Source organism: Sarcophilus harrisii, chromosome 1 (genome assembly GCF_902635505.1).
Source record: "Sarcophilus harrisii chromosome 1, mSarHar1.11, whole genome shotgun sequence".
NCBI classification, from domain to species: domain Eukaryota; kingdom Metazoa; phylum Chordata; class Mammalia; order Dasyuromorphia; family Dasyuridae; genus Sarcophilus; species Sarcophilus harrisii.
Genome location: NC_045426.1, coordinates 668,104,156 through 668,131,195, shown reverse-complemented (window position 1 = coordinate 668,131,195; position 27,040 = coordinate 668,104,156). Strand labels below are relative to the sequence as shown.

At 51.0% G+C, this 27,040-nt stretch overlaps 1 protein-coding gene across 5 annotated transcripts in view; it reads left to right on the top strand.

The window, feature by feature from the left end:
- The window catches only part of SSBP4 (single stranded DNA binding protein 4), a 38,265-nt gene that overhangs the window by 6,570 nt on the left and 4,655 nt on the right, over nucleotides 1–27,040 (top strand). For 3 of the 5 annotated variants that reach the window (XM_031948202.1, XM_031948205.1, XM_031948203.1), the window contains 14 exons: nucleotides 2,686–2,758; nucleotides 3,178–3,239; nucleotides 3,511–3,595; nucleotides 17,092–17,172; nucleotides 21,648–21,731; nucleotides 22,299–22,358; nucleotides 22,503–22,572; nucleotides 23,101–23,171; nucleotides 23,249–23,316; nucleotides 23,700–23,745; nucleotides 23,903–23,938; nucleotides 24,123–24,177; nucleotides 24,296–24,366; nucleotides 24,498–24,576. In XM_031948202.1, coding sequence (XP_031804062.1) covers nucleotides 2,686–2,758; nucleotides 3,178–3,239; nucleotides 3,511–3,595; nucleotides 17,092–17,172; nucleotides 21,648–21,731; nucleotides 22,299–22,358; nucleotides 22,503–22,572; nucleotides 23,101–23,171; nucleotides 23,249–23,316; nucleotides 23,700–23,745; nucleotides 23,903–23,938; nucleotides 24,123–24,177; nucleotides 24,296–24,366; nucleotides 24,498–24,576 — 941 coding nt within the window. The remainder of the gene's footprint in view (nucleotides 1–2,685; nucleotides 2,759–3,177; nucleotides 3,240–3,510; nucleotides 3,596–17,091; nucleotides 17,173–21,647; nucleotides 21,732–22,298; nucleotides 22,359–22,502; nucleotides 22,573–23,100; nucleotides 23,172–23,248; nucleotides 23,317–23,699; nucleotides 23,746–23,902; nucleotides 23,939–24,122; nucleotides 24,178–24,295; nucleotides 24,367–24,497; nucleotides 24,577–27,040) is intronic. The other 2 variants (XM_031948207.1, XM_031948206.1) reach the window with 1 other exon arrangement.

Below are 27,040 nucleotides of genomic sequence, written 5' to 3'. Positions count from 1 at the left end.
TTTAAGTCCTTAGTGATCTGGGAGATAGCAGCTTGAGATCAGTTGTGACAAAAGTCACATGGTGAGGGGCTGAGGAATGAATGAATGAAAGGTCATGAGCACCGATGCAGTCATTATTGGTTGCAGAGTGGAATTGTGAACTGCTCCAACCGTTCTGGACAAAATTTCTAATTATGTCCAAAGGGTGCGTATTCTTGGACCCAGCAATACTAGCTCAGTATCCCAAATAGATCAAAGAAAAGGCAAATATATTTTTAAAAGTTCTTTTTGTGATGGCTAAGAATTGGAAATTGAGGGAATGTCCGTCAGGGAGGCGTGGCTGAACAAATTATATTTACTATTGTAGTAATCTCAGTATAAGAAATTATAGGGAGGAGGGGGTTCAAAAACACCTAGGAAGACTTACCCGAACTGATGCAAAGTGAAGTGGGCAGAACCAGGAGGACACCTTCCATGGCAATACTGTAAGGATGATCAGCCGTGAATGACTAAGCTATTCTTTCTTTCTTTTTTATTTATTTATTTATTTAATAGCCTTTTATTTACAGGTTATATGTATGGGTAACTTTACAGCATTAACAATTGCCAAACCTCTTGTTCCAATTTTTCACCTCTTACTCCCCCACCCCCTCCCCCAGATGGCAGGATGACCAGTAGATGTTAAATATATTAAAATATAAATTAGATACACAATAAGTATATATGACCAAACTGTTATTTTGCTGTACAAAAAGAATCAGACTCTGAAATATTGTACAATTAGCCTGTGAAGGAAATCAAAAATGCAGGTGGGCAAAAATATAGGGATTGGGAATTCTATGTAATGATTTTTAGTCATCTCCCAGAGTTCTTTCTCTGGGCGTATAAGCTATTCTTTCTGAGCAATACAATGATTGTACATTTTCGAAGGACATGGGATGAAAAATGTTATCCCGATGGGAGTCTTAAGTGCAGACTGAAGCATACTTGTTAATTTTATTTTTAGTTTTGTGTGTATGCTCGTTTGTTTGTTGTTGTTGTTGTTGTTGTTTTACAAAATGACTGATGGGGGGGAAAGGAAATAAAAAAGGAAGAAAAAAGACGTGGGGTCAAGAAGAATCACAATGGGAGTTTGAGAGGGAAAGAAAACCTGGGATCATGGGATCATAAAATCCCAAGATCGTTAGATTTGGAGGGGACCTCAGAGGTGGTCTAGTCCAAGCCCTTCATTTTACAGATAAGCAACTGAGGGTCAGAGAAGGGAATGATCTGTCCAGGGCTGCACAACTTGTGCCAGAACTTGGGATTCAACCCCAAGTTCTAGAAAGGGCTTCCTCACGTTTGTAAGTATTGAGGAAGGAGAATGTGCAAAGGAAGCCAAGGCTCTCAGAAAAGGAAAGTAAGGGTAGACATGGGGAGAGCCCGGCTCTCCCCAGGACTGACTGGACTCAGAATCTCTTGACTCCCAGGACAAGGCTGTTCTCCTGATTTAGGGTGAGCCTAGATGATGTCAGGTGCACCAGAGAAAGGACAGGAGGAGGAGGAGCCCCTTAGCATGGACCGTGGCTTCCTTCAAGGCTCAGCTCAAGGCCATTTTTAGCAAGAGGCTATTCCCAGTCGTCCCCCCCCCCCCCCCCCTAGTTCTGGACCTTTGTACCAGCTGTCCCTCATTCCTGGAATATTCTCCCTCCTCCCCTCCCCCTATGAGTTTCTCTGGTTTTCTTCAGGTCTCAGCTGAGATCTCATTTTCAGCAGACTTTCCCCAGCCCCCCAACTGCCAGTGCCTTCACCCTGACACTGCCGTCCCTCTCTCCCTCCTGGCCTGGTGCAAGAGCTCACTAGGGGTGCAGTCCATTTTCCATTCAGCCACTAAAGCCTAAAGCCTAGGTCTCACCATGTCACATACCCCCACTTAGTGAACTCCAGTGGCTCCCTGTCTCCAGGATCAAACACAAAATCCTGTTTGGCCTTTAAGCCCAGCCCCCTCCTATCTTTCCAACTTCCTTACCCCTTCCTCTCCACCAAGTGTTCTCCCATGCCGTGATCCTGGCCTCTGGCTCTCAGCTCCAGAGGCCTGGAATGCTCTCCTTCTCATCTTTGCCTCGGGCTTCCCTCCATTCTTTTAAATCTCTAAAATCCCTTCCTTTACCAGAAGCCTTCTGCAACCCTCTTCATCCTCTGTTGTTTAGTTCCTATTTATCTTGTTTATAGCTTGTTTGTATGTTTGTGTATTTTCTCCCCCATTGGGTTGTGGGCTCCCTGAGGGCAGGGACTGCCTTTTGCCTCCTTTGTGCCCCCAGACTTAGCACAGCGCCTGGCACATAGTAGGCACCTAACAAGTGTTGATCGATGGATTGGTGCTTCTTGTATCTGCATAGTTACTGACATACTGTCTCCCATGTTGGATTGTGAGCTTCTGTAAGACGGGGGCTGTTGGGGGTTTTTAACACATAATTAATACCTGTTGATTTAACTTATTGGTTCAGTGAAAGGTGACCCAAGGACCCGAGTTTGAATCCAGCTATAGCTCTGTGGTTATTTGTGAATTATGTGCTAGGAGCCCAAAGCCCCCCAGCATTCAGTCCCTCCCCTCCCTGGGCCTCCAATTACTTGGGGACAGGGGAGATGGAGAACAGAACATCTGAGACCCAGATACCTGGCTCTGCTGCATTTCCCCATGCCCTGAGCCTGGCCTTCTCTGTGTAGGTTGGCGCTGTATGTATATGAGTATCTGCTTCATGTGGGAGCCCAGAAGTCAGCCCAGACCTTCCTGTCGGAGGTGAGAACCAGCTGGCTGGGGTAGAGCCGCCCACTCCTGCTCAGCTTCCCCTTTCCCTCTTCTTTCCTGCTCTCCTCTCACCTACCCCCACCCCCTTCTCTCCCAGGTTCCTTGGCTCTGGTTTAACCGAGATGAGGAGGGGGTGGGGAGTCTGAAAGGATTCAGGGCCTGAAAGCTCAGAGGAGGCTGAGATTGTGGGGACTGAATGACTAACCCTCCCTAATTGCTGCTCTTTAGTCTCAGGATTTAGAATTAAGGCTCTATGAGGAATGAGGGGGCTTGCAGGGCTGAGGGACCCTGGGAGAAGAGAGAGCCAAGATTTATAAGGTGGGGGAAGGGAAGGGAGGCGGGGTGGGGGCAGGCATGGGGGAGGGTTGGGCAGGGGCTCTCTCTTTCTAACCTGCTTCTGGCTCTGGCAGATCCGGTGGGAGAAGAATATTACACTGGGGGAGCCCCCGGGGTTTCTGCACTCCTGGTGGTGGTAAGTTTGTGGGGAGCCCTAGGGGTAGGGATGGGGGGTCCCAGTGAGGGGGGAGGAGCAGTCTCTGGGAGGAGCCCCCAAGACTGGGAAAGAATAATGGGAAATACTCGGAAGGGAGGGATGGAGTTGGGGAGATTGGGGTCTGGGTACTCCAGGGAGGAGTGATAATTGGGAGTGACTAGTGGGGTGAGGGGACTAACAAGGGCACTGGGCAGGGCTTGGTGTGAGTTAGGGCCTCAGTGTCTTTCTGACCATTTCCTTCCCCCTACAGTGTATTCTGGGACCTGTACTGTGCAGCCCCTGACCGACGGGAAACCTGTGAGCATTCTAGCGAAGCTAAGGCGTTCCATGACTACGTGAGTTCCTGCCCTGTCCGGGGCCAGATCTGGGGCCGGTGGGCGGCTTTGGGCTGCGGCTGAACATGAGTACAGCCCTGTTTTAATAGTGCCGGGCGGCTGGCTCAGTCCCCCGGCTCTGGGGAGGACAGCCCCAGATTTTCTTTCTTGAAGGAGTCTCAAGCTGTCTGTCTGAGGCTGCCTCCTTCTACAAATGGGCACATATAGAAAGAGGCTGCAGATTACAGGAACTAAACCATTTTACAGATGAAGAAACTGAGACCTAGGGGGAATAAAGGGACAGAGCTGAGATTCAGACTGGGGTCCAAGCATGGCTCAAGGGCTATGGGCAAAGGGTATTCACACACACACTCCCCCTCTTTCTCTTCTCTCTACCTTACTCTCCCCCCTTTCCTTCTCCCCTTCTTCCTGTCTCCATTACCCCAACTCTTCCATCTATTAGATATGTACATGAATATATAATATACATACACACACATTCACCTTCATATACACATCTCCTCACTCACGCATCTTCCCCAATAGATGCATCAGAGTCACAGACTCTCTGAGTCAGGGTGGGAGGGCCCAGTGACCACCCAGTTTGCCACCTCCCCCTCGTGCCTCCCCTCCTCGGTAGATGGCAGCTTTTTCCCTGAAGGTCTCCAGGTAAGGGAACTCACTGTCCCCCTTTGGAGGGGAAGGAGAGAGGGCACTAGCTCTAACTGGCCTCCCTAGGCATCCCCTAAGGCTCCCTCCTCGGACCCGAGTTTTCTAAATGGATGCCGACTTTTGGCTCCTTCCCCACTCATTACTAAAATACCCAGCCCAGAGATGAACACAGTATTGAGGCATGGTCTACCCCAGCACAGAGGACAGCTGCCGGGTCTCATGGTGGGTGGGCTCATCTAAATCCCTGGATCTTTCCCAGACCAGCCGCTATCCAAGCAACCCCTCTCCTGTTTGTGAGGTTGACTTTTGGGCCCCAAGTAGAAGACATGTTACAGCAAAAATGTGCTGATAAATATTTATCAGCTCACCAAAAAAAATTGCTCAGGATAGATTTTTACCTTTATTCTATAGTCTTAACATTTTCTCCATCATCTCCATAACAGATGACAAAAAATAAACAAACCCTAGTTAGTAAGTAGCCTTTGCTGATTTTTAACGTGCAAATGCTTATGCTGAAAATTTAACTATTGGCTCTCGGGAAACTGACTCCCGCACACCGCTGGATAAGAGCACGAAAAGGCTCCAGAGGGCTGAATTTGGAGACAAAGAATTAGGTGCTAGATCCAGACTCTGCTTAGTGGTATAGAGGATGGAATGTTGGATTTGCAGTCAGGAAATCATGAATTCAAATCCTCCCTCAGAGACTTATTATTGTATGCTACTCAGCTTATCTGTAATACAGGAAGCCCTAACAGTTCTTCATTTCAAATGCCCTGACCTTTGGAAAGTGCGGGTTAACATGTAAGAAATCTTAAATCTCTCTCTAAGCATTAGCAATTATTCTGATTAATTACAACACGTGTAACTTGGGCCTTGGCTCTCTGCCTCGGTTTCCTCATCCCTGCCTCTCAGGGTCATTATGACTCCAAATGGGATTTGGCCAGTCCTGGAGTTCTAGACCAGTTGCTATCCAAAGCAGCAACTCTCCTGTTTGTGGAGGTGAATTTTGGGTCCCAAATAGACGACATCAGCAAAGATGTGCTGATCGGTGTTTTAACAATCAGCTCTCCAAAAAGAAAATGTGTCCAAGACAGATTTTGACATTTATTCTCTAATCTGCATTTCGAGAAATGCAGCTATGATTATTACTTTACTGAATGACCCTGGGCTTCAGTTCCCCATCTGTAAATTAAGGGGGATGGAGGTGATCCCTAAAATCCACCCCAGCTTTTGGGCTATGGGCATCCAGTTCCACATGTGCCCTTACACTTACATCTATATCAGCTGACAGCGCCAAGCCCACAAACAAACTCATACAAACTCCCACACTTTTTTTTTTTTTCTGAGGCATTTGGGGTTAAGTGACTTGCCCAGGATCACACAGCCAGGAAGTGTTAAGTGTCTGAGACTAGATTGCTGGCTGATGGTCAATAGTGCATAGACGTGTTGGGGAGGGAGAGGCAGAATGGGATGTGTTTTGGGTTTGTTTTTTTTTTAAACTAGGGTGAATTGAGGCCCCAGGGCAGCTCCACCTCCTATCTGTAAATCTAGGTCCCACCCCTTCCCCCTGGGTGGTAGGGTGATGGAAGGGAGGAGCAGTAAAGAGAAATCCAGAGGTAAGAAATGAAGGCCTGAAGGAGGACTTTTGACTTCTGTCTGTCCAGTTCCCAGATATCGTTCTTGTCTCTACTGGGGGAGCTCCAGGGGACTCCCCCCTGCCTCCAGGTGGTATCCCCACCACCTACCATCACCCTACCCCCTCCATCCAACCCCATGTACAAGTACATTCATCCAGAAACTCAGAGATCAAAATAATTCATATCATCACTTTTAGATTTTCAGCATTCAGCTCAGAGAGGGCAGGGACCGACCCCGTTGTTTTCAGTCACATCTGACTAACTTTTGGTAACCCTATTTGGAGTTTCTTTGGCACAGATACTACAGTAGTTTGCCATTTCCTTCTCCGGTTCATTTTACAGATGGGGAAACTGAGGCACATAGGGTGAAGGAACTTGCCCAGGAGCACACAGAGAGGAAGTGTCTGAGGCAGGAAAATGAGTCTTCCTGACTCCAGGCCTGCCACTTGGGCTATCCCTGGCTTAGTTGTGAGAGGTAGGATTTGAACTCAGTTTCTCCTGACTTCCAAGTCCAAATTCTTTCCATGCCCAGTCAGAGACAGAGACCCCCCCTGTAGAAATAAGATCCTAGCCGAGGGGATTCCCAAGGCCATCTAGGCCATCTTGCATGTTTTACAGATGAGGAAACTGAGACTCAGAAAGAAGTCATTTGTCAAAAGTTGTAAGCATCAAAGGTGGAATTTGAACCCAGGTCCTTTGATTGCATTCAGTGCTCTTCCACACTCTGACAAACACAAAGTTCCATAGACACTCACTCAGCGGCACAACATTTCCCCACCTATAAGCACAGATACCCACAGGCCACACAGAAGATTGTGGGGAAGCTACCCACAAACCCCCCCTTCCTTACAGGTGCAGCCAATGTACACCACCCACTCACACCAGCATCAGGGATTAATACACACACACTGGCTCTCTCTTTTTCTTTCTCTCAGTCTCTGTCCCTCTTTTTTTCTCCTTGTCTCTTTGTTTTTCTCTTTTTTCTCTCTCTCTCTCTTTTTTTTTCTCTCTGTCTCTGGACTGGCTGGCTTGGCAGGGTCTTATTTTCTCCACCCAATTTTCCCTTCCCCTTCCCCCTGTAAGACCCTCTTAAGGTTCTTCAGATGGAGTTTTTGGGGTGGAGGGTGTGACTGGGGAGGGAGGGAGGAGAATTTATGTTTGGGAGACTCAGAGCCTGAACTTTTTCTCCAACACAGAGGCCTTCATCCCTGCCTGCCTGTTCCCCAGAACCTCCCTACCCTGATCTTTTCAGTGGGGAGGGGGTGCAGGTCAAGACTTGGTTCCCACAAAAGGTTGATTCTTTCTGACCCTTCCTCCTCCTTTCATTTCAACTCTGGGGGCCCCACCTTCAACCTCCCTTTTTTATTCCATGTCTCTGTCTCCTGTTCAGACCTTATCTCAGAATGTGACCCTTTCCCCCCTTCTTTCCTTATCTGGTTTTTAGACTAGGGATGACAGGCACCCCTTTTTCTCACCTACCCTCCTTGCTTTTGTGACAGAGCCAGACTATCCAGGAGGGAGCCTGGGGCAAGTGGGGACTAGGAGAGTATCTATAACAAACCTTTCATCCTCCTATTTGAGAGATTCCCTTCCCACACCCCATTCGATCTAAGCATTTCCCTCTCTTCTTCTTGGTGGAGCAGAAATAGCAAGATCTGGGGAAGTGAGAAGGGAGATGAGGAAGATGGGGCTCCTCAAGGGAGCAATTCTTCATTCTCCTAGGTAGAGCAGGCTGGGCTGGGCTGGATGAAGGAGGAGTGAGGAGGAGGAAAACAGGATTGTCCCTGGACAGAAAGGATCCTAGGACTTCATCTCCAATGTGTTGCTTGTCTCATCCTGTCTGCTTCCCTGTTCTGCCTCAGCTCCTGGGTCTTTATAGCATTCATCTCTGCCTCAGTTTCTCTGTGTCCTGTCTTTGCCACAGTCTCTCTTCCTGCTCTTTTTCTGCTTCAGCTTCTCTCCCTGCCCTGTTTCTGCCTCAGTTTTTCTCTCTGCTCCTTCTCTGCCTCTGCCTCTCTCCCTGACCCAGACCTTCCTCAGCATCCTCTCCATCTCAGCATCCTCTGCCCCTCTGCCTCCTGGTCCTCCCCCCCCCCCCCTTTCCTGTTTCCCTTGTCTGGCCCTCCAGATCTCTTGGCTAGCTTACTCCTTCATTTCATTCTGGAAACATTTAGGGAGGGTTTGCCTGCTGTGGGCAGGGTGATTACTCTAGCTGGCTCTCCACTTGTGCCTCCCCTCCCATGCCAAGCCAGAGGCAGTCCTCCAGAAATCTGGGCTGTTACCTTCTCTCCCTCTCCCTCCCTTCCTCTCCCCTCCTCCCTCTCCCTCTCTTCTCCCCTCCCCCTTTTAAAAATCTTTCCTATCTCCATCGATTCTTTATGTTCTGCCTCCTCCCTTTCCCTCCTTTCTCTCCATCCTCTCTTTGGCTCTGGCTTTCTCTCCATCGCCCCATTTATTTCTCCCAGTCTCACTCCTGAACCCATTCTCCATCAATCCAGGCCGCTCTGTCTCTGCTCAGTCTCCTTTCCGTCTCTCTCCTTTGGTGGGGTCTTCTGTTTGCAGGCCCACCCCACCCCCCCAAACTCTGCACAAGGCCTTGGGAGCTTAGGGGGAAAAGAAGGGAGGGAGGCTGGGGGGGAGCCTGGGGGGCCAGGGGGGGGCCATTTCATTTCAAATTTGAGATTCTCCTGAAGTGAGACACACGCGCGGCTTCAGAGGGCCGCTCCCCCCGGGTCAGCCTCAAGTCAGGCCCCGTTGATGGCCCTTTGCATTGTAAGGGAGAGAGAGGGGAGAGGAAAGGAGGGGGGGGGAAAGGGGGGGGGGGGAAGAAAAAACTAAGAAGGGGGAGAGAGGCTGAAAAGAACCCAGGATCCAAGCTGGCGGGCCCCTGGGGGGGGGGAGGAGGAGGGGAGAGCCTCGAGGAACAATGAGGGGGAGGGGAGGCCAGACAAAGGCTAAGGTTAGCCTAGAAAGGGGATATGGAGGCACGTGGGAGGTGGGTCTGGGAAGGAGGGGGGATTCTGGAAAAGGGAGAGGGTTAGTTAGAGAATGGGAACATACCCGGAATGTGTAGAGAGGGGAAATCTTTGGTAGAGAGGGAGCTGAGGATGGGGAGCAAGGAGACCCTGAAAGAAGACAAGACCCAGGGATATAGGAGGAAATCAGAGGGGGAAGCAGGAAGAGGGAACTGCGGAATAGAGAAATGGAAAAGAGGGAGATTGGTGCTAGAAAGAAGGGGAAATTGAATTGGAAAAGGTGGAGGTCCCACATCCCTGGCGTTACACATTCTGGCCCAAAGGGCTGCCTTCTCTCATACCCCTGCCTCAAGATCTCTAGCCTTTACACTTCGATACCAGAAATACCAAACCGCAGCTGTCTCCCTCCTCTCCCACCCAAGCCTGAGCTCCATACTCTGAAGGGGGGCAGGTTTAGGGAGGCCTTAGGGCGGAGATTGGGGCGGGGGGGGGGGGGGGGGGGGGTCTGTTGGGGGGGGGGGGGGAATGGAGATTCGCCGAGGCTGCCACATCTGTTACCAACTAGCGAGGGGGGAGGGTGCTGCGGCCCTACCCCGGGCTTTGGGGAGAAACGGGTTCAGGCTCGGAAGCTTTATCCGCCCCCCCCTCCCGCGGGTCTTGGGGGCGCCAGGCCTGGCTGGGCTAGGAGGGCCAATCGCCCGGCAGTGGGGGGGAGGGGGAGGGAAGCGGGCGGGCCCGGGTCGCGGCCAGGAAGTTGGGCGGACATCCTGTCGGTGGAGCCGGGCCTGGCCGGAGGCCCCCAGTCCCCGTGGCTCCTCTCGGCCCCCTGTTCCTACCCTGTAGGGTGGGGGTGGGGTAGAACGGCCCGAGCGATTCTCGAGGGCGGGGGCAGCTCCAAACCTCTCCCTGGCCCTTCTATCTGTACTGTGGGCCCCTCTCCTGACCCGAGTCTCTGCATCCCTTTTCCCTGGTTCTGCAGGGGTCCCTCCTTCTCTCCCCTCTGCATCCTGGGGACTCTCCCCTGTTTTTGCTCTCAATTCCCTCCCATTTCCTTTGCTGTGCTCAGTTCTCTTCCCTCCCTTGCTGTATCTCTGGGTCTCAGCCGCCCCTTCTTTCCTTTGTTGGGTCCCCGATCTCTTGGTTTCTCCTTTTCCCCCCTTTTCTGGGTCTCTGTGCTTCTTTGTGACCTTGGTATCTTCAGGAAAAGCCCAGCGCTCCCCAAGCAGTTGTCATGGCAACGCCTGTTTTGCCTTCTCCGGGAACCTCATCAGGCCCTGATTGACAAGGGGGGGAGGCTGAGGGGCCCCCCCAGCTCCCCAATCCCAGGCCCGAGAGGGAGGGGATTCTACTCCCCGCCTCCGAGCCTTTCCCAGTCCCGCCCCCGCCCAGTCTTCCCTGCCCTAGAGGCCAGCCCCCGGATTGTCTCGAGGAGGGCTGAGCCTCGCCTCGGGGATTAACCCCTCAGACCCCGCTCCTAGGCCACGTGGGGGCTGCTAGGAGCAAAGACTGGGACCCCCGCCCCCTCATCCATTACAACAAAGGTCTTCCCCCTGGTTCCCAGGGGGGGGGAGGCAGCCCCCCGGCCCCTGGGCCATCCCACCCCTGGGCCCCCTCCTCCTCTGACCCATCCAAACTCTGGGCGCCTTCTCCCTCGGGGCTGGGCTGGGCGGGGAGGAGGGAAGCTGTAAAACCCGGAGGCTAAGGATGTATCCAGGAAAACGAAAGCAATCTAACAAATTTTTTTTCGACCCCCTACTGGTGGATCTTTAGGGCCCAGAATCTGGGATGTCAAACGGGAGGGACTTTAAAACAAAAATTGATTTTTAGGGACCCACTCCTATAACCTATTCCATTTCTATGCAATAAATTTAATTATGGAATAAATTACCCTTCTCCCCAAATTTAAAAGTGGGGTACAATATAAAATTTTTGGGAGGTAAAGACACTAAATAATCACTATAATTTCCACTTTCTAATATAGATTTTGAACAGAGGAAGGAATTTTGAAAACAGAAAAGGGAGAAATACTGGGCAGGGGACAGCATAATCTTTTGGGCAAACCTTGGGAAAATTTTTGGAATTTAGATCCATGGGAAGAAAATAAAAAAACTGGAAAAGGGGGGAAAACTAACGGGGACCCAATTTTTATTAAAGAAAATAAAATTTTTTCACTGAAAAGAAACTGGAAACTTCCAGGATTATAAACACAGAGTCCAAACAATCCCTTTAACATTATTTTACCTTTACAAATTTTCTTATTTTTCTTATCTTCCCGTCCCCAATTTCCTTCATCTTAAACAACAAAAACTTTCCAATATTTTATTTTATCTTCTCAATCGGGTAATAGGTACTGTTATTATCCAAATTTAAAAAAACTAGACCCCTTGAGGTTAAAAGTACTTTATCAAGTCCATCTAATAAAATCTGTCATATTTAATTGAACCAATTTCAGGTCTGACACTTTAGCTGCTGCTTAAAATTAAAAACAACAAACAAACTTGTGATCCTTTGATCAAATCTGTAGTCCTGTGATCCAGGGATCAATCCTCCTAAAGTTGTATTAGTAGGAAAACAGTCCAAAAGGGTTTTGATTTGGGCCTAGCACAAAATCAGGCCAGCTTCCCTGACTCGGGAGGCCCCCTAGAAAGCGAATGGGGGTCGACTGAAAGCGAAAGCTGGCGCGGAGGAGCAGACAGTGTGGTGGGCAGGGGTCTCGGGGCCGGGGAGAGGAGGGTTAAGGCGGGGCTGCCGGTCTGCCGGCCGGCCGGCCGGCCGACCCGGGACTGGGCTGGGCGGAGCGGGCTGGGAGGAGGGGTGCGCTCCGCAGCCTCGCCCCGGGCGCTGTTGGTCTTGGCGGCGGCCACAGACACGCCATTGTCTTGCTAATGATTCGCGCCGAGCCCTCCTTCGAGTTCAGCTGGGTCCAGCAGCCTAGAAAACCGGCGCCTCCCCCTCCCGGGGCCCTAGCGCCATCCTGGCTCTGACTTAAGCCTCGGAGCCCGAGAGGCCCCCAGCTAGGGAGGGCAATAGGGGAAGCCTCCCCCCACCCGGCCTCTCCGGGGATCCGGGTATGAGTGCTGGCTCTGGGACAGGCTAATTAAGTGACCTTGAATAAGTCCCGTAACCACTCCGGGTCTCATGGTCCCCATCTCTCTAGTGAGGGAGTTGGATTAGCAAAATAGTGCCTTATAGGACCTCCCGGCCCTGACAGTTGCCCCCGGATTCCGGTTTCTCCTCCTGCTGGGCTGTCCTTGGAAGGAAGGGCAGTGGGGGGTGGGGAAGGGGCCCTCCCTCTGCTCCCGGGTCCTCTTAGACCCGGCGATCCCGAGGGACCCCGGAACCCGGAGGAGGAGGGAGGGGCAGTGGGAAGTCACTCCAAACCCCCAAACTTACAACAGATGGGGTGGGGTTAAGTGGGGCCCGCCTCTTCTGGCTCCTCCTTCCACTGTGCGGAAACCGAGCTGGAGAATGTTGGAAACAGGACCTGGAGCTCGGCCTCTGGTCTTAATTACGACAGTAATAATAACTGTTTGCCACAGCTGTATCTACATTATCTCCTTTGATCATCACTACTGCCTGGGGGAGGGAGGTGTGGGCCATTTTTATTCCTATTTGACAAATGAGGAAATTGACGTGGGGAGAAATGGTTGCTGAGGGTCAGCGTCTGAGAGCTGAAGCCCGGTCTCCCCGATATTCCCATTCAATCTGGGCCCCAGAGGCAAGACCCACGTCTTTTGTCTAGTTCGGCCCGGTGCCCCGCACGCAGGAAGCGCATAATGCGTGCTTATCGAGCCACTCCCGAAGCCTGGCTCCGTCCCTCCACTCCTTCTGAACCTTTGTCTTCTCCTCGTAAAGATGAAGGAGTTGGGACTAGACCGTGAATGGCGGTGTCTATAATGGCCATAACCTTGACCTCTGGCAAATCTGGATGGGGATTCTAACCTGGACTAGTAGCGTCCGTCACTGACGGGTCCTTTTAAAGCTACAACTAGCTAGCAAAAATGCCCCGCCCTCATGGAGCTTCTTGGAGGAGGAGGAGGAGGAGAGATCACTTGGTTGGGGGAGGGGACCTCATTTGTTTGGGGGAGGGGAGCAGGGGGCGGTCTCAGAACTTCATCTCCTACTGACATTTGAGCAGATTTTAGCAGGATGCTCCTGAGACTAAGAGACGGAGGTGGGGGAGTTTTCCAGGATTGGGGGGCATCCTAGGCAGAGACTGGATACTGGAAGAGGATGCTGTAATTGATTATGAGGTCTGAACCTCAGTTTCCTCTTCTGGAAAACAGCAAATAGCAGTTAATACCCACCGGTGTTGAGTTGTTTTCCATCGCGTCTGGCTGTCTGGGATACTTGGGGTTTTCTTGGCAAAGATACGGGAACGGTTTGCCATTTCCTTCTCCAGCTCATTTTACAGATGGGGAAACTGAGGTAAACAGGGTGAATTGCCTTGCCCAGGGTCATACAGCTAGTAAGTCTTCCTGACTCCGGGCCCAGCATTCTATCCAGTGCACCACCCAGCTGCCCCAATACTCGCCTACCTCATGTTTAAGGGAAATGATATAATAAGTCTCGGAAACTTTTACCTGTTATGTAAATATCCAGGTATCGTAAAGACATGTGTATGACATGGTCCAACCTGTGCTTTAGGAAAATGACTTGAGCAAACGGGTGGAGAATGAAGTGGAATAAGGAGAGACTGTATGCAGGAAGATCAGTTAGGAGTCTGTGACTCCAAATCCCATATTCAGCCTCCAGTGTCCCCTCCTCCCAGCAGCCTTCCAGGATCCTGATCCTCAGGTCAAGCTCCTTATGTTGCAGTTCTTCCCCCTCCCATCTCTAGCAATACTAGCTATCTATATCTCTTTGCCCATCTTGTTACCTCTGCTAGATAGATGAACTAACTCCCTGAGGGCAGGCACTGGCCTCAGTCTGTTCTGGCTTCCCTCAGCAGAGCCATCTGGGGCCTTACTGCATAGTTATTGAATGGATTATTGGACCTCTCTGTAACTTGTCATTCAGTGAGCATTTCTTGGGACCAAATAGGGGATAAGGAAATACAGGCTTCTGGAGAAAAATCACGGTTAATCACGTAGGGGCAGATGAGACATAATCTCAGGACCTTAGAAGCCATATAGTCCAACACTCGGGAAACTGAGGCCTGAGAGGATAAATGATATCCTTTATATTCCCTTAAATATCAAGCACAATATTTAATATTGGTAAATGGAATGCTGAGTTCACCAGTTTATCAGGTGAACCACTTTGCTTTTATATATAAAAATAATGAGGTCTGGGGGAATAAAGAAAGCTATTTGAACTGTGACAGAGTTGCAGTTTATAGTAATAAATTACTTACTAAGTGTCAAGCACTATGGTAGGTGCCAGGGATATAAGCACAAAGAAGGAAGCACTTTCAGGGCAGCTAGGTGGCGCAATGGATAGAGCACCAGCCTTGAAGTTAGGAGCATCTGAGTTCAAATCTGGTCTCAGACACTTAACACTTCCTAGCTGTGTGACCCCGGACAAGTCACTTAACCCCAATTGCTTCAGCAAAAATAAAAAAAACGAAAAAAAAAAAAAAAAAAAAAAAAAAAAAAAAAAAAAAAATGAAGCATTCCCTACACACAACCCAACTCCCTTAACTACCCAATAGAGAAGCCATTTACATGGCTTTAGTTTACCCATTACAAGTCATTTTACCCACACCTCATTTGAGTTTTAAGACCACTCTGAAAAGCATTCCATTTTATAAGGCAGGGAAGGGGATGGCCAGAGCTGATTTCAAATCAGAGACCTGGATTCAAGTCCTCCCACACACACACACACCCCTGTGTGAAGTTGAACACTTCATTTCATCATCCTGTGCCTCAGTTTCCTCATCTTGATCTCTATGCTCCCTTTCTGATGCTATGGTTTATGATTGTGTGGGGATACTGAAGTTGAGTATCATATACATAGTTTCCCCAAGACCACCCAACTTCATTACTATCCCTTTTAGTCATAATTTTGACATTTTCATTGTTTTTTTTTTTTCCATGAGCTTAGGTGGTCCCATTGGATTTTGACACCTGCTCCATGACAATCCTTCCCAAGGCTTTTTCCAGTACATCCAACAAAACGTGCTGTTGGGGGAGGGGGCTTGTCTATGCTGTAATGTTGAAGTCAGTCATACATGGAAATAGAATGGGAAGTTGAGAACTTAAACTTAACTTCTGATTTTGAAATCAGGATTCACTTAACCCTTACTGTGATAGAACATAACATCTCCTTTAACGCTCATGTAATCCAATGAAACCTCCCTGTCCAAAGGTCCCCGTGATCTCTTAATTGTTCAATCCAAAGGCCTTTTCTCGGTCCTCATCCTTTGGGACTTTCCTCTAGTCCTTGACAGTGACCATCCCCTCCTCCATGATGGATTTTCATGACCCTCTTCTCTCCTGGATTTCCAGCTGTGTTCTCTTAGCCACCTTTGTCCTTTCTTCATACCTGAGTGTCCTCCAGGACTGATCCATTTTCTCTTCTCCCTCTCTACTGTTTCCCTGGGTGATCTCATCAGCTCCCAGGATCAGTTTTCCCCTCTATGCTAATGATGCTCAGATCTACAGATCCTGCCCCAGTCCTGAGCCCTAGCTCCCCTCGCCTCTGTCCCTTGGACATCTCAAACTCAACATCACCCAGCAAGAACTCATTACTTCCCCCCCAGCATTCCTTTTACCATCAAGGATACCTCCCTCCTCCCCTCACCTAGGCTTCCAGCCTCAGTTTTCAGCCTTCTTCTCACCATGTATTAATTGCCCAATCTTGTGGCTTCTCGAGCAGTAAAAATGCATTAAGCCTCTACCATGTATGAGCCGGACATTGTGCTAAGAGCTGGGGATACACAGAAAGGCAAAAGGCAGACCCTGGTCTCAGGGAGCTTATATCTGGTGTGAGAGAGGAGATTCAAACCATGAACAAACAAGCCTTAGACGGAATAAATGGGAGGTAATCAGTGTAGGGGAGGCACCAGGATTTTTTTTTTTTTTATTATAACTTTTTATTGACAGAGCCCATGCTTGGGTAATTTTTTACATTATCCTTTGCACTCACTTCTGTTCTGACTTTTCCCCTCCCTTCCTCCATCCCCTCCCCCAGATGACAAGCAGTCCTATAGATGTTAAATATGTCACAGTATATCCTAGATACAATATATGTGTGCAGAACTGAACAGTTCTCTTGTTGCACAGGAAGAATTGGATTCGGAAGGTAAAAATAACCTGGGAAGAAAAACAAAAATGAGGCACCAGGATTTTTAAAAGACTAGAAGAGGGGTTTTTGCTGCGACTTTGGGAAATCCAGGTGGTGGGAAGGAGAAGGGGAAACATTCCAGGCATGGGGACAATCAGGAGAAATGGTAGGAGTTTGGAGATGGGACTATATTGATCAGGGGTGGGGATCCTTAACCCGAGACCCTCCTGTTTGTTTTCTTGGATGGGGAAAAAAAATGCCATTTTTATCCTTAGGAACTTTCAGGTTCCATTGTACTCCTGTAGCTTTTATTCATTTTAAAACCCAATTCTGAGAAGGGTTTCCTTTACCATCTTTATTCCCAAAGGGGTCCAGGATCCTAGGGCAAGATTCTTCTCCTTCTGGGCCTCAGCTTGACCTAAATGGTCTCTAAGATCAAGGATCTTGTGATTCTCTGAATTAGGGAATTTTAGGATTTAGACCCAGAAAGAAACTAATATGTCAGAGCCGGGAGGGCCTTTAGAACTGAAAATATCAGGGCTAATAAGGTGTTTAGACTGCAGAATGTCGGGGCTGGTAGAGTTCTTAGAACACGGGATGTCAGAGCTGGGAGGGTCCTCAGAATCAAGATGTCAGTTTAGAGATTAGTGATTCCTTCTTCCTCAGTTTATAGATGAGGAAACTGAGTCACATAAAAGGGGCATGTATCAAAACAACATCCTACCAACACTAGGCCTACCTACCCACAATATACATAGCATCATAGGCCTGAATCACCCCTTAATTTTATAGGTGATGAAATAGCTCCAGAGAAATGACTTGTAGTCAGTCACTTGTAGTAAGTGATAGAACAGGATTTGAACTTGGGCCTTTTGATACCAAATCCAGTGCTGTGGGAGCCCCAGGGCTGGTACTTGTAGGGGACAGAAGTTCCAGAGCTAGAAATGGGGATGCTCGGACCCCATTAGGTTCTTTTTGAACTGACCCTTCTCTTTCTGCTTTTCAGAGTGCAGCTGCAGCGCCCAGCCCGGTCATGGGGGGCATGGCCCCCAGTGATGGGATGCCCATGCCAGCTGGCTTCTTCCAGGTACCACAATGGGGCGGTCTCCTGGACCCAGGATGAGGGGGCCCGGACTTATCCTTTGGCAGCTTCAGGGATGAGGCCGTGGGGAGAGTAAAGTGAAGCTTTTCTCATTGTAGGGCTGTGAGATGTGTGTCTGTGAGAGAGAGCAAATGATATGTGTGTCTGAGGGGGGAGGAAGGGAGAGAGAAGGAGGAGAAAGAAGGAAAGAGAAAGAGAAGAAGAAAAGAGAGAGAGAAAAGGGGACAAAAGGGGGTGTGGGGGCGTAGGGTCTACTTGTGTGAGTCAGAGCAGCACGGAAGATATGGCTGTGTATTTGTATAAGAGAGAAAGAATATAGGGCCTGCCGTGGAGGAGGCTTGTATAAGAGGCGCAGTCTGTCGGTGAGCTAGAGAGGCAGAGTGTGGGTGTGTGTGTTGGTGAGAGGTAGAACTGGGGGGGCTGTCGGTGTGTGTGAGGAGAGGGAGAGGTATGGGGGCATCTCTGTGTGGGAGGGGGATCTGTGGGAGAGAAAGGCCCGAGGTCTTTGTGGCTCTGGGGTCTGTATGTTTGTAAGAGAGAAAGCAGCATGGGGTCTCTCGACTTGGATGTGAACGAGAGCCACGGGGTCTGTGTGTGGGAGAGAGAAAGAAATCAGCAGGAGGATGTATGTTATGGGGGGAGGGAAGGAGAAAGGGAGAGTATCCAAGATGGGCTGATACCGGGCCTGGGGGGTATGGGGTTTGTGGATATAAAGGGCAGAGGTATCTGTAGGGGAGAGGGGGTGGAGGCTCTTGGAATGGGTGGGGATGTGGTAGGGGGCTGGGGGTGAGAAAAAGAAAGAGGAGGATGTGGGATGTGAGAGCTGTAGGGTCTGTATGGGAAAAAGAGGAGGGCTAAGAGGCATGAAGTCTGGGGGATATGGAGGCATCTGTCTATGGGGGAAGGGTGGGGAAGCAGGTCTGTAGAGGGTAGGGGTCTGTGTGTGAGGGGGATGGGGGCTCAGAGACTAGGAGAAAAAGTCTGGATGTGTGTTTAGAAACAGAAAGAGAGAGCTTGAGGTCTGTGAATGTAAGAGAGGGAGAAATATAAAAGGGAAGGTCTTTGTGTATGAGAAAGAAAGAGAAATCAGAGTCTTTGGGGTGGGGAAGTAAGGGGGGAGAAGTGGAGGGAGAGGAGGATATTGGGTCCCTTTGTGTGTGAAAAAACATGAAGTCTGTGAGAGAAGCAAGGAAGGGGGACAGAGGTCTATATGTGAGATTTGTGAGAAAGGAGAGAACATAGTATGTCGGGTCTCTTGTGAGCAAGAGAGGTGTTGGGGGGAGGGTGGGGATGGAGGTTGAGTGATGATATATATGTGTCAGGAAGCCAGAGGTTCCATATTCAGAAAGTTGGAGCTGTGGGTCTCAGGTACTCTAATTCAATGATAATTTAGATAGAAGGCCTCTTGGAACAGCTGTGGTACAGTGACCTGAAACCAAGAGTCAAGACCTGAGTTCAAATCCTCCCTCAGACATTTACTAACTGGGCAAGTCACTTAATTCTAACTGCCTCAAAAAGAAGGAGGAAAACTAGTAGATTTCCTGACCATTTTGCATTCTTGTCAGTGATCTGGATCAAGGAAGCTTGGACCAGAGATGACAGATAGCCGGGAGAGTTGCCCAATGCACTGGAGAGACCAGAACACGGAGCCAGTCTGAGCAGGATGTATTTAGTAGAGATAAATGTAAAGTCCTACAAGTTGAAGAAATCAGCTTCTTAAATACAGGATAAAAACAATCATGATGGTCATGGCCTTAAAGACCCAAGAACTCTTCATATACATTATTTGTATTTCATTAAAACAGAGAGGAAGGTTTGCCCCCCACCCCCGGCCCCCCACCCCCACCCCCGTGTTCTTTATTTTCCAGATAGGACATCTCCACCTCAGGTTCATAAAGCTTAAGTGGTCTAACTGTTAGGGAGGCTTCCGAGGGGGCATTCAAACCCAGAATTTCATGTTCCCGAGTTGAGCCCCAGAATCTAATGCCCCACAATTCACAGAAGTTTGCTTGACAAAGATCTCGGGGTCCTCGTGGACGCCAGGTTCAGGATGAATCAGTGATGTGATAGCCAAAAAAAGCTGAGAAACTCGTAGAGTTGCATTGAAACATTGTTACAGGAATCCTGCTATATTCTGTCTTAGGCCCCGTCAGAGATACTATGTCCCCTTCCAGATGCTACATTTTAGGATGTTCAGAGAGAACCAGAGGATAGTGATCAACACAAGGAAGTGCCTCAGATCCACAACAGTATGGGAACCAATTAAAATAACTGGGGATGTTCATCACCTGGAAAATCACAGGATATAGGAGAAACGTTGTCTTCGGGACTCTGAAGTCCACCCAAAGGGTGGAATTAGGAACCACATGGGGGGGGAGGGAAAAGGGGGGGAATGGATTGAGCTTGAAGAGAAAAAAAGCTTCCTAACCGTCAGAGCCGCCCCCGAAAAGAACAGGCGGGCTTGGCAGAGAGTGGGGCCCCTTGGGCGCGGGCTAAGGATGTGGTAGAGACAGTTCTTGTTGATAGATGGGCTGCTGAAGCTGCCCTGGGAGGACCCTGCGCTGAGAGCCCGTGCTTCTGAGAGAAGGGGGAGTGTGTGAGTGTGTAAGCGCGTGTGTGAATGGGAGATGCGTTGCTCTATGAGACAGGGAAGCATGAGGTGGGGGAGCGTGGGTCTGTGGTAGTGAGAGAAGAAAAGAAAGGAGGGGATTGAGTCAGAGAGAGAGGAGGGCGCGATGTCTCTGTGTGTGAGGGGGAGGTGGAGACGGAGACGGAGACTGGGATCTGTGCGAGAGAGGAGTGTAGACGTGTATTTGTGTATCTGGGAGACGGGAGGGAGATGTGTGTGTGTTTCTGTGGGAGAGCACGGGGCACGTGTGGGTTTGCAGAGGGGAGGTCCATGCGTATGAATGAGAGGAGAAACCTGGGGAGGGGTGAGAAATCGAGAGTGGTTGGGGGAGAAAGACCTGAGGCGTGTTTGTGAGAAGGGGGGGCTGCGGAACTAGGGGAGAGGAAAAAGCGTAAGCTGCGCTAGTGTGGGAGGGCGGGGGTGGGAGAGGTTTGGGCACATGGGGCGTCTGTGTATGAGAGAGCGGGGTTTGGAATGTGCGAAGGATGGGGTCCATGTGTATGTGAGAAGAGGCCCGGGGCTTGTGGGTGTGGGGCGTTAGGGGTGGTCTGTGTGAGAGGGGAGTGTGGAGGCTCCTGGGGAGCGGCTGTCTGGGAGGCACACACACGTGGGGGTCTCGCGTTGTCGGGAAGGTTTCATTTAGTGTGTCTGCGAGTTGTGTGCTCACTGGTCTGTGAAGCCCCACAGCTTCTGTGTGTGTGTGTGTGTGTGTGAGAGAGAGAGAGAGAGAGACAGACAGACAGACAGACAGAGACCCAGGGATAGAGACAGAGACCAAGAATGAGGGAGAGGGAAGGAGACAGAGCAGAGAGAGAGAGAGAGACAGAGAAGGGAGGGGTAGGGAGAGAGAGAGAGAAAACAACAGAGAGAAAGGGAGGGAGACAGAGACAGGCAGAAATAGAAAAAGACAGAGAGAGACAGAAGAGGAAGAGAAAGAAAGGGAGGGAGGGAGGAAGAGAAAAGAGACAGAGACAGAGAAAGGGAGGGAGAAAGAGAGAGAGAAAAAACAGAAAGAGAGACAGAGAGGGAGGGAGGGAGAGAGAGAAACAAACAGAATTGCGTTTGTGTATGTGGAAAGAGAAGCATGGGCTCTGAGAGAAGAGTATATGATGTGTAGTGTATGTGTGTGTGTGTGTGTGTGTGTGGCAGAGCCTGCAGGCTGTTGTGTGGATCTCTGCCATCCCATGGTGCACACCCCCCGCCCAACCAGGAACTGCCTTATAAACTCATCTGTTCTTAATTAGTGCTAATGGGAAACAGAGAGGGGCTTCCTTCCCCTGCTAATCCGATGCTTGGCCTTCTGGGAGGGGCCCAGGCTGGGACTGGAGGTGGGGCGGGCGTGGAGAGGGAAAGGGGGGAGAGCCAGAACAGGGCTTTGGGAAGTGGGGGGTCAAAGGGACTGGAGGGGGGAGGATGAGGAGGAAGAGGATGGGAATGGGCCCTGAGGGAGGGAGGTAAAGAGAGGCAGGGCTGGAGGCGAAAGGACAGCAGGGCTTGGGCGTGGAGCTGGTTTGGGGAGCTTTGGGCTGGCCCAGAAGCTCCAGCTGCCCCAGGCTCCAGGAAGCTTTCCCTTTCCTTCTCCATCCTACCTCTGGCCCTTCCTCTGGCTTCTCCTGCTTCGGTGCCCCAGGTGGGCAGCCCTCTTTGGCCCTGCTGGGAGGCAGTACCGTCACTCCCATACCCCCAGCACCACTCCCAGCCCCTGGGGGCCGCCGTATCCACTCGGGTCCTTTGCCAGGGGCTTCAGAAGGGTACCCGAGGGCATCACAGACAGCCTGCCAGGGCCCAGGGCCTTGACAACGTAACCCTCTCTGTTCTGCTTTTCCCCAAGGGCCCTCCTGGCTCTCAGCCGTCTCCACACGCCCAGCCCTCCACACACAATCCCAACGCCCCCATGATGGGCCCTCATAGTCAGGTAAGGACCTCGTGTGGCTCCAGTCGGTGGTGTGCCCCCACAAGGCCCAGCCACCGCCCCCTGCCCGGTGGCCCCCTCTCTCCCTCCTCCCCATCTCTTGCTGGTCCTTTTGGGCTCTTCCTGCACACATCCCCCACCTCTCCCAGGTGTGCCCATTTGCACACATATACACCCCTCCTCTCCCGGCTCCTATGCATTTACTCTCTCCCAGTGCCCAGGACCCCCACATTGCCCCAGTCTCTATGCCCACAGACACCATGTTTTGCACCTATCTTACACACGTGTACACGGCCTCAGTCATCCTAGACGTAGGGGAGGGACGGGAGCAGAGGGGCAGGAGCCCTGCCCTCCGTGTGCCCGAGCCGGGGTTTGGAGTTTTTGCTCCCTCCCCTCCATGGTGCTCCGACCCTATGAGCCCCTCACATACATTTCAGAGAGAGCAGCAGCCTCCAGACCAGGAGGAAGCTACCAGTCAGTCAGGCCTGGGGTGGGGAGGGGAATGGGGCCAGGCTCTCCCCAGCCCCCAAAAGAGCCGCTGACCCCAGTGGTCCCTCTCATTTCTTGCAGCCCTTCATGTCCCCTCGGTACCCAGGAGGACCCCGGCCATCCCTCCGAATGCCAAACCAGGTACGCTCCCTTGCCCGATGCACCCTCTGGGTCTCCTCTGCCGAGGCTCTGGGTCAGGGGGACCGAGGGCTGGATTGGTGGGCCTGAGGGCAGGCAAGAGGGTCTGGGTCTGCCCCCGGCCTCATCTTTGGCACTCTCTTGTAGCCACCTGTGGGAGTCCCGGGCTCCCAGCCGCTGCTGCCCAATGCCATGGACCCGTCCACGAGGGCGCAGGGTGAGTAGCACGGCCAGAGCCCCCCACTCCTCCCGGACCCTGCAGGTGTCCCTGGGGCCTAGCCACAGCTGGGAAAGGACAGTGGGAAGGTCGGGAGCCTCGTCCTTTTGTGCTCATTAAGCACTTACTGTGTACCGGGCACTGCGCTGAGGGCTGTAGACATAGCTAGAAAGGCAAGAGCCCCTGTCCCCAGGGAGCTGCCGGTCGGTCACCACGAGCTCCTTTTAGACTGTGCCCCAGGACAGCCCCCAGCGGCTGAGGGCAGGCTGGACAAGAAAGGGGAGTCCAGTCCGTGGCCTGGGGGCTGCTGGGGAGAGGGTGGAGATGGGCCGGCCTGGGTAGGAGAGGGAAGGCCTGGAGCAGGACTGAAGGGCTGGGAGCCGGCTCCTGGGGGGACTGAGGAGACAGGCTGCCATCGGAGCTCTCCCCCGGGACCTGCCGTCCAGCCAGCGTCCGATCTGAGTCGCCCTTGTGGGGGGGCGCTCCCAGGCCGGCACAGACACTGACCTTGGCGCCCATCTCTCCCAGGCCATCCGAGCATGGGAGGCCCGATGCAGAGGATGAATCCACCCAGGGGAATGGCGGGGATGGGGCCCCAGGTAAGGAGGGTGCCTTCCTGAGGGGCTGTGGGACCCAGGCTCGACCTGCCCTCACAGCCCTGTCTCCTTGCTTACAGAATTACAGCAGTGGGATGCGGCCCCCGCCCAACGCCCTCGCCGGCCCCGGCATCCCGGGGATGAACATGTAAGGAAGCCTCCCTTGAGCGCTGGCCCCCTTGGGCATTTGTCCCTAGCTGCTGGTGGATGTGCACATGTGTGTCTGGCTGTATACACACACGTCTCTGGGCTTGTGCACACATGTGTGTCTGGCTGTATACTCACGTCTTAGGCTTGCATATATCGTACACATGTGTCTGTGTGTGTGTGTGCCCCTAGGCTGGCACGCATTGTACAGGGCACTCCCATGTTTACAGGACGCCCTGTCCTGGCTGTGTGCTTGTGTGTGTGTCCGAGGCGTGCCCGTGTCCCTTTGCACATACATGTACCTGCGTGTGTTTGTGCTTCTGGGGGCCAGACAAGCTCCCACATTGATACCCCCTCAGGCTGACCCACCCCTGTCTGTTCCAGGGGTCCAGGAGGACGGGGGCCATGGCCTAACCCCAGCGCCAACTCAGTGAGTCCCTGGCAAGGGGTGAGGGGAGCATGGGCTGAGTGGGACAGACCCTCGCTGGGGGTGGGGGGGGGGGGGGGGGGGGTCTCAGATTTCTCCTGGGAGGGGGCTGGAAAGTGAAAACAGCCGGAGCTAACTAATGCTTCCTACCTTCCCCCAGATAGCGTACTCCTCCTCCTCCCCAGGCAACTATGCGGTGAGTCTGTTGACTTGGCCAGGGTGGGATGGGAAGTTAGAATGGATCTGGCCCGAAGGGAGGTCTTGGGTCAGAGTTCAAGGAGAGGCCGAGGTTAGGATAATAATCAGTTATTGATTAAGGCTATGAGACAATTTAGGACCTCTGTCCTCACTGCTTTTTACCTCACCCCTATGTGTCACAGGGACCCCCTGGAGGAGGCGGCCCCCCGGGAACCCCCATCATGCCCAGTCCTGGAGGTACAGTGGTGCTGGTAGGGGCAGGTGGGAAGGATGAGGAAGCCTTTTGGGGGAGAGGACTGGGGGGGAGGGAAGGGGGAGGAGGGTCTTTGCTCACTCACTTCTCTCCAACTCCCAGACTCAACCAATTCCAGTGAGAGCATGTACACCATGATGAACCCCATTGGGCCAGGCAGCAACAGGCCCAATGTGAGTGACCTCAGCCCCCTCTCAGAGCCCCCTCCCCAGCCTCTGACTTCCCAGTACCCCAACACCCCAACCCTCCCCAGCACCCCTCTATGCCCTGTATCCCCACCCACATTGACTTGCTCTCTCTACAGTTCCCGATGGGCCCTGGGCCTGAGGGTCCTATGGCAGCAATGGGGGCAATGGAGCCACACCACATGAACGGCTCATTAGGTACGTGACTCATCTGGGGCATTCTGTGTCCTGTGCTCTGACATTTCTCCCCATCCTGACATTCTCTGTTCTAAGGGCTCCTGCTCTGACCTCTGGGTTCTAAGGGCCCTCCCAGCTCTGACATCCTGGGTTCTAAAGTCTTCTCCTGAAGGCCACTGGCTTTCGCCTCCCTCCTTCTCCCCCAACTGTTCTTGGAGTCCCTTCCCACATTCAAGGCTGTTCTGTGGTTGGCGAGTTCCCTCTAGTGGTCACACTTGGTCACCACAAAAATAAATCTCTCCCCAAGTACTTTTTCATGGTAGTGGGCAGGGCCCCGGGGCTCATCAGTGGGAATGGGTGAGACCCAGGAGTTGCCCCTGCCCTGGATGGGGGGTACTAGTAAGAATACAAGACTCGCTCCAGATCGAAAAGTATAAATAAGGGGAATTTGAGAACCATCAGTCCAGATGCTGAGTGCTCTAAGAGAATGTAGAGAAAGAAATTAGACTCGGCATCTGGACAGGCTGCTCTGTCACTGACTTGCTGTATAGTCTTCTTAAAAAGACTTTTTTGTCTAAGTGTCAGTGTGACAATCTTTATAATTGGATTTTTCTCAAGTCCCTCTCTGTATTCTAAGATCCCTCCCAACTCTGACTTCTTGAGTTCTAAGGGCCTTCTCAACTCTAACATTCCATGTTCTAAGGGCCTTTTTGGTTCTTATATTCCATGTTCTAAGGGCCCTCCCAGCTCTGACCTCTTGGGCTCTAAGGACCTCTCAGCTGTAACATTCTGTGCTCTAAGGGCTTTTCTGGCTTGAAAAGATGAGGCTTCAAAAGTGGCTAGAAGTAGTTAGGGGACATTTCATGAAGAGATGGGATTTGATATTCAAGAAAAATTTAATTTAGGGAAGAAAAATTGTTGGCCAAAACAGTGACAAGAGTAAAGAAAAGCCTGTGGAGAAAGACAGAGTTGGTTGTGGGAAGGAAGTGGGGCTTGGGTGAGTTAGTTTGGACTTTGCCTTGGAGTCATAGGGTCAGAACCAGGGTGGGTCAGGGAAGCCTGGATGTCCAAAGCAGGAAGAAAAGGACCCAGCTTGAGGGGTCAGGACTGGTTTGGGGCTCAGAGGCTACTCGCTGAACAAGTCACTTAGCCTCCTTGACTTTTCTGTAAAATGAAGGAGTCCTTAGCCATTTTTGTACCCTGCCTCGGCCCTTGGATAGTCCCCTTGTCAGAACTAAGTTTGAAAAATAATTCGAGGAAATACAGCATTTCAGTCAGAGGTGAGTAAAAGTCAAGCCATTATTTTTTTTCATCTCCAAGTTTACAGACTCCTTGAAATCTGCCCCTAAAGCCCTTGGTGGGGAGTGGGGAAGGAGACAGGCTGAGAATCTCTTCAAAGGGCCCTTTCTGATGACCTCATAAGGTAGCCCAGGCCTGAAGGCCTTGGGTGGAGGGGAGCCAGCTGCCCTCTGCATTTCCTATTGCAGAACTCTCAGGAGCTTTTTCTCCCTGCCAATCCGAGATCAATTCTGCCCCTCTGTCACTTCTCCAAATTGTCTCCCTTGTGCCGTTTAGGGCCCAGCCAAACTAGGCCAGGGCCTCTTCCACATGAGAGAGCCTTTGGACGTTTGAAGATGGTTATCGGCCTGCCCTGGCAACAGAACATGGTGCCCCTGCCCACGCTTCCTAGTTCTCTGGCACTCAAGCGAAACCTCTTCATTTCCTTAGTCTTGCCATCCAGACTCAGCTCTGGTTCACCATCTTTCTTAAATGCAAGTCTCAGCACAATGCTTCCATGGGGTTTGAGGGTAGAGGACAATGGCACAGTCATCCCATCCCCTACTTTGTATGCTGATGCAGCTTCAGATTGACTTGGCTCTTTTGGCTGCTGAGATAAATTGGACTCATTCTGATCTTGGACTTTAGTCAACACTTGGATCACTGACACTACTGGAACACAGTTGGTGCTTAATATGTGTGGTTTTTTAAAAATAATAATAGCCTTTCATTTTTCAAAATATAGGCAAGGATAGTTTTCAACATTCACCCTCACAAAATCTTGTGTTCCAAATTTTTCTCCCTCCCTCTTCCTCCCTCCTCAGGACAGCAGGTAATCCAATATAGACTAAATATGTGCAAGTCTTTTAAATATAAATATAACATTTATCATGCTGCACAAGAAAAATTGGATCAAAAGGGAAAAAATGAGAAAGAAAAAAAAAAAACAAGCAAACAACAACACAAAAGGTGAAAATACTATATCGTGATCCACATTCAGTACCCATAGTTCTCTCTCTGGGTGCTCTTTCCATCCCAAGTCTATTGGAATCACCTTAAATCACCCCATTGTCGAAAAGAACCACATCCATCACAGCTGATCATCACATAATCTTGTTGCTAGGAACAATGATCTTTTGGTTCAGCTCATTTCACTCGGCATCAGTTCATGTAAATCTCTCCAGGCTTTTCTGAAATCAGCCTGCTC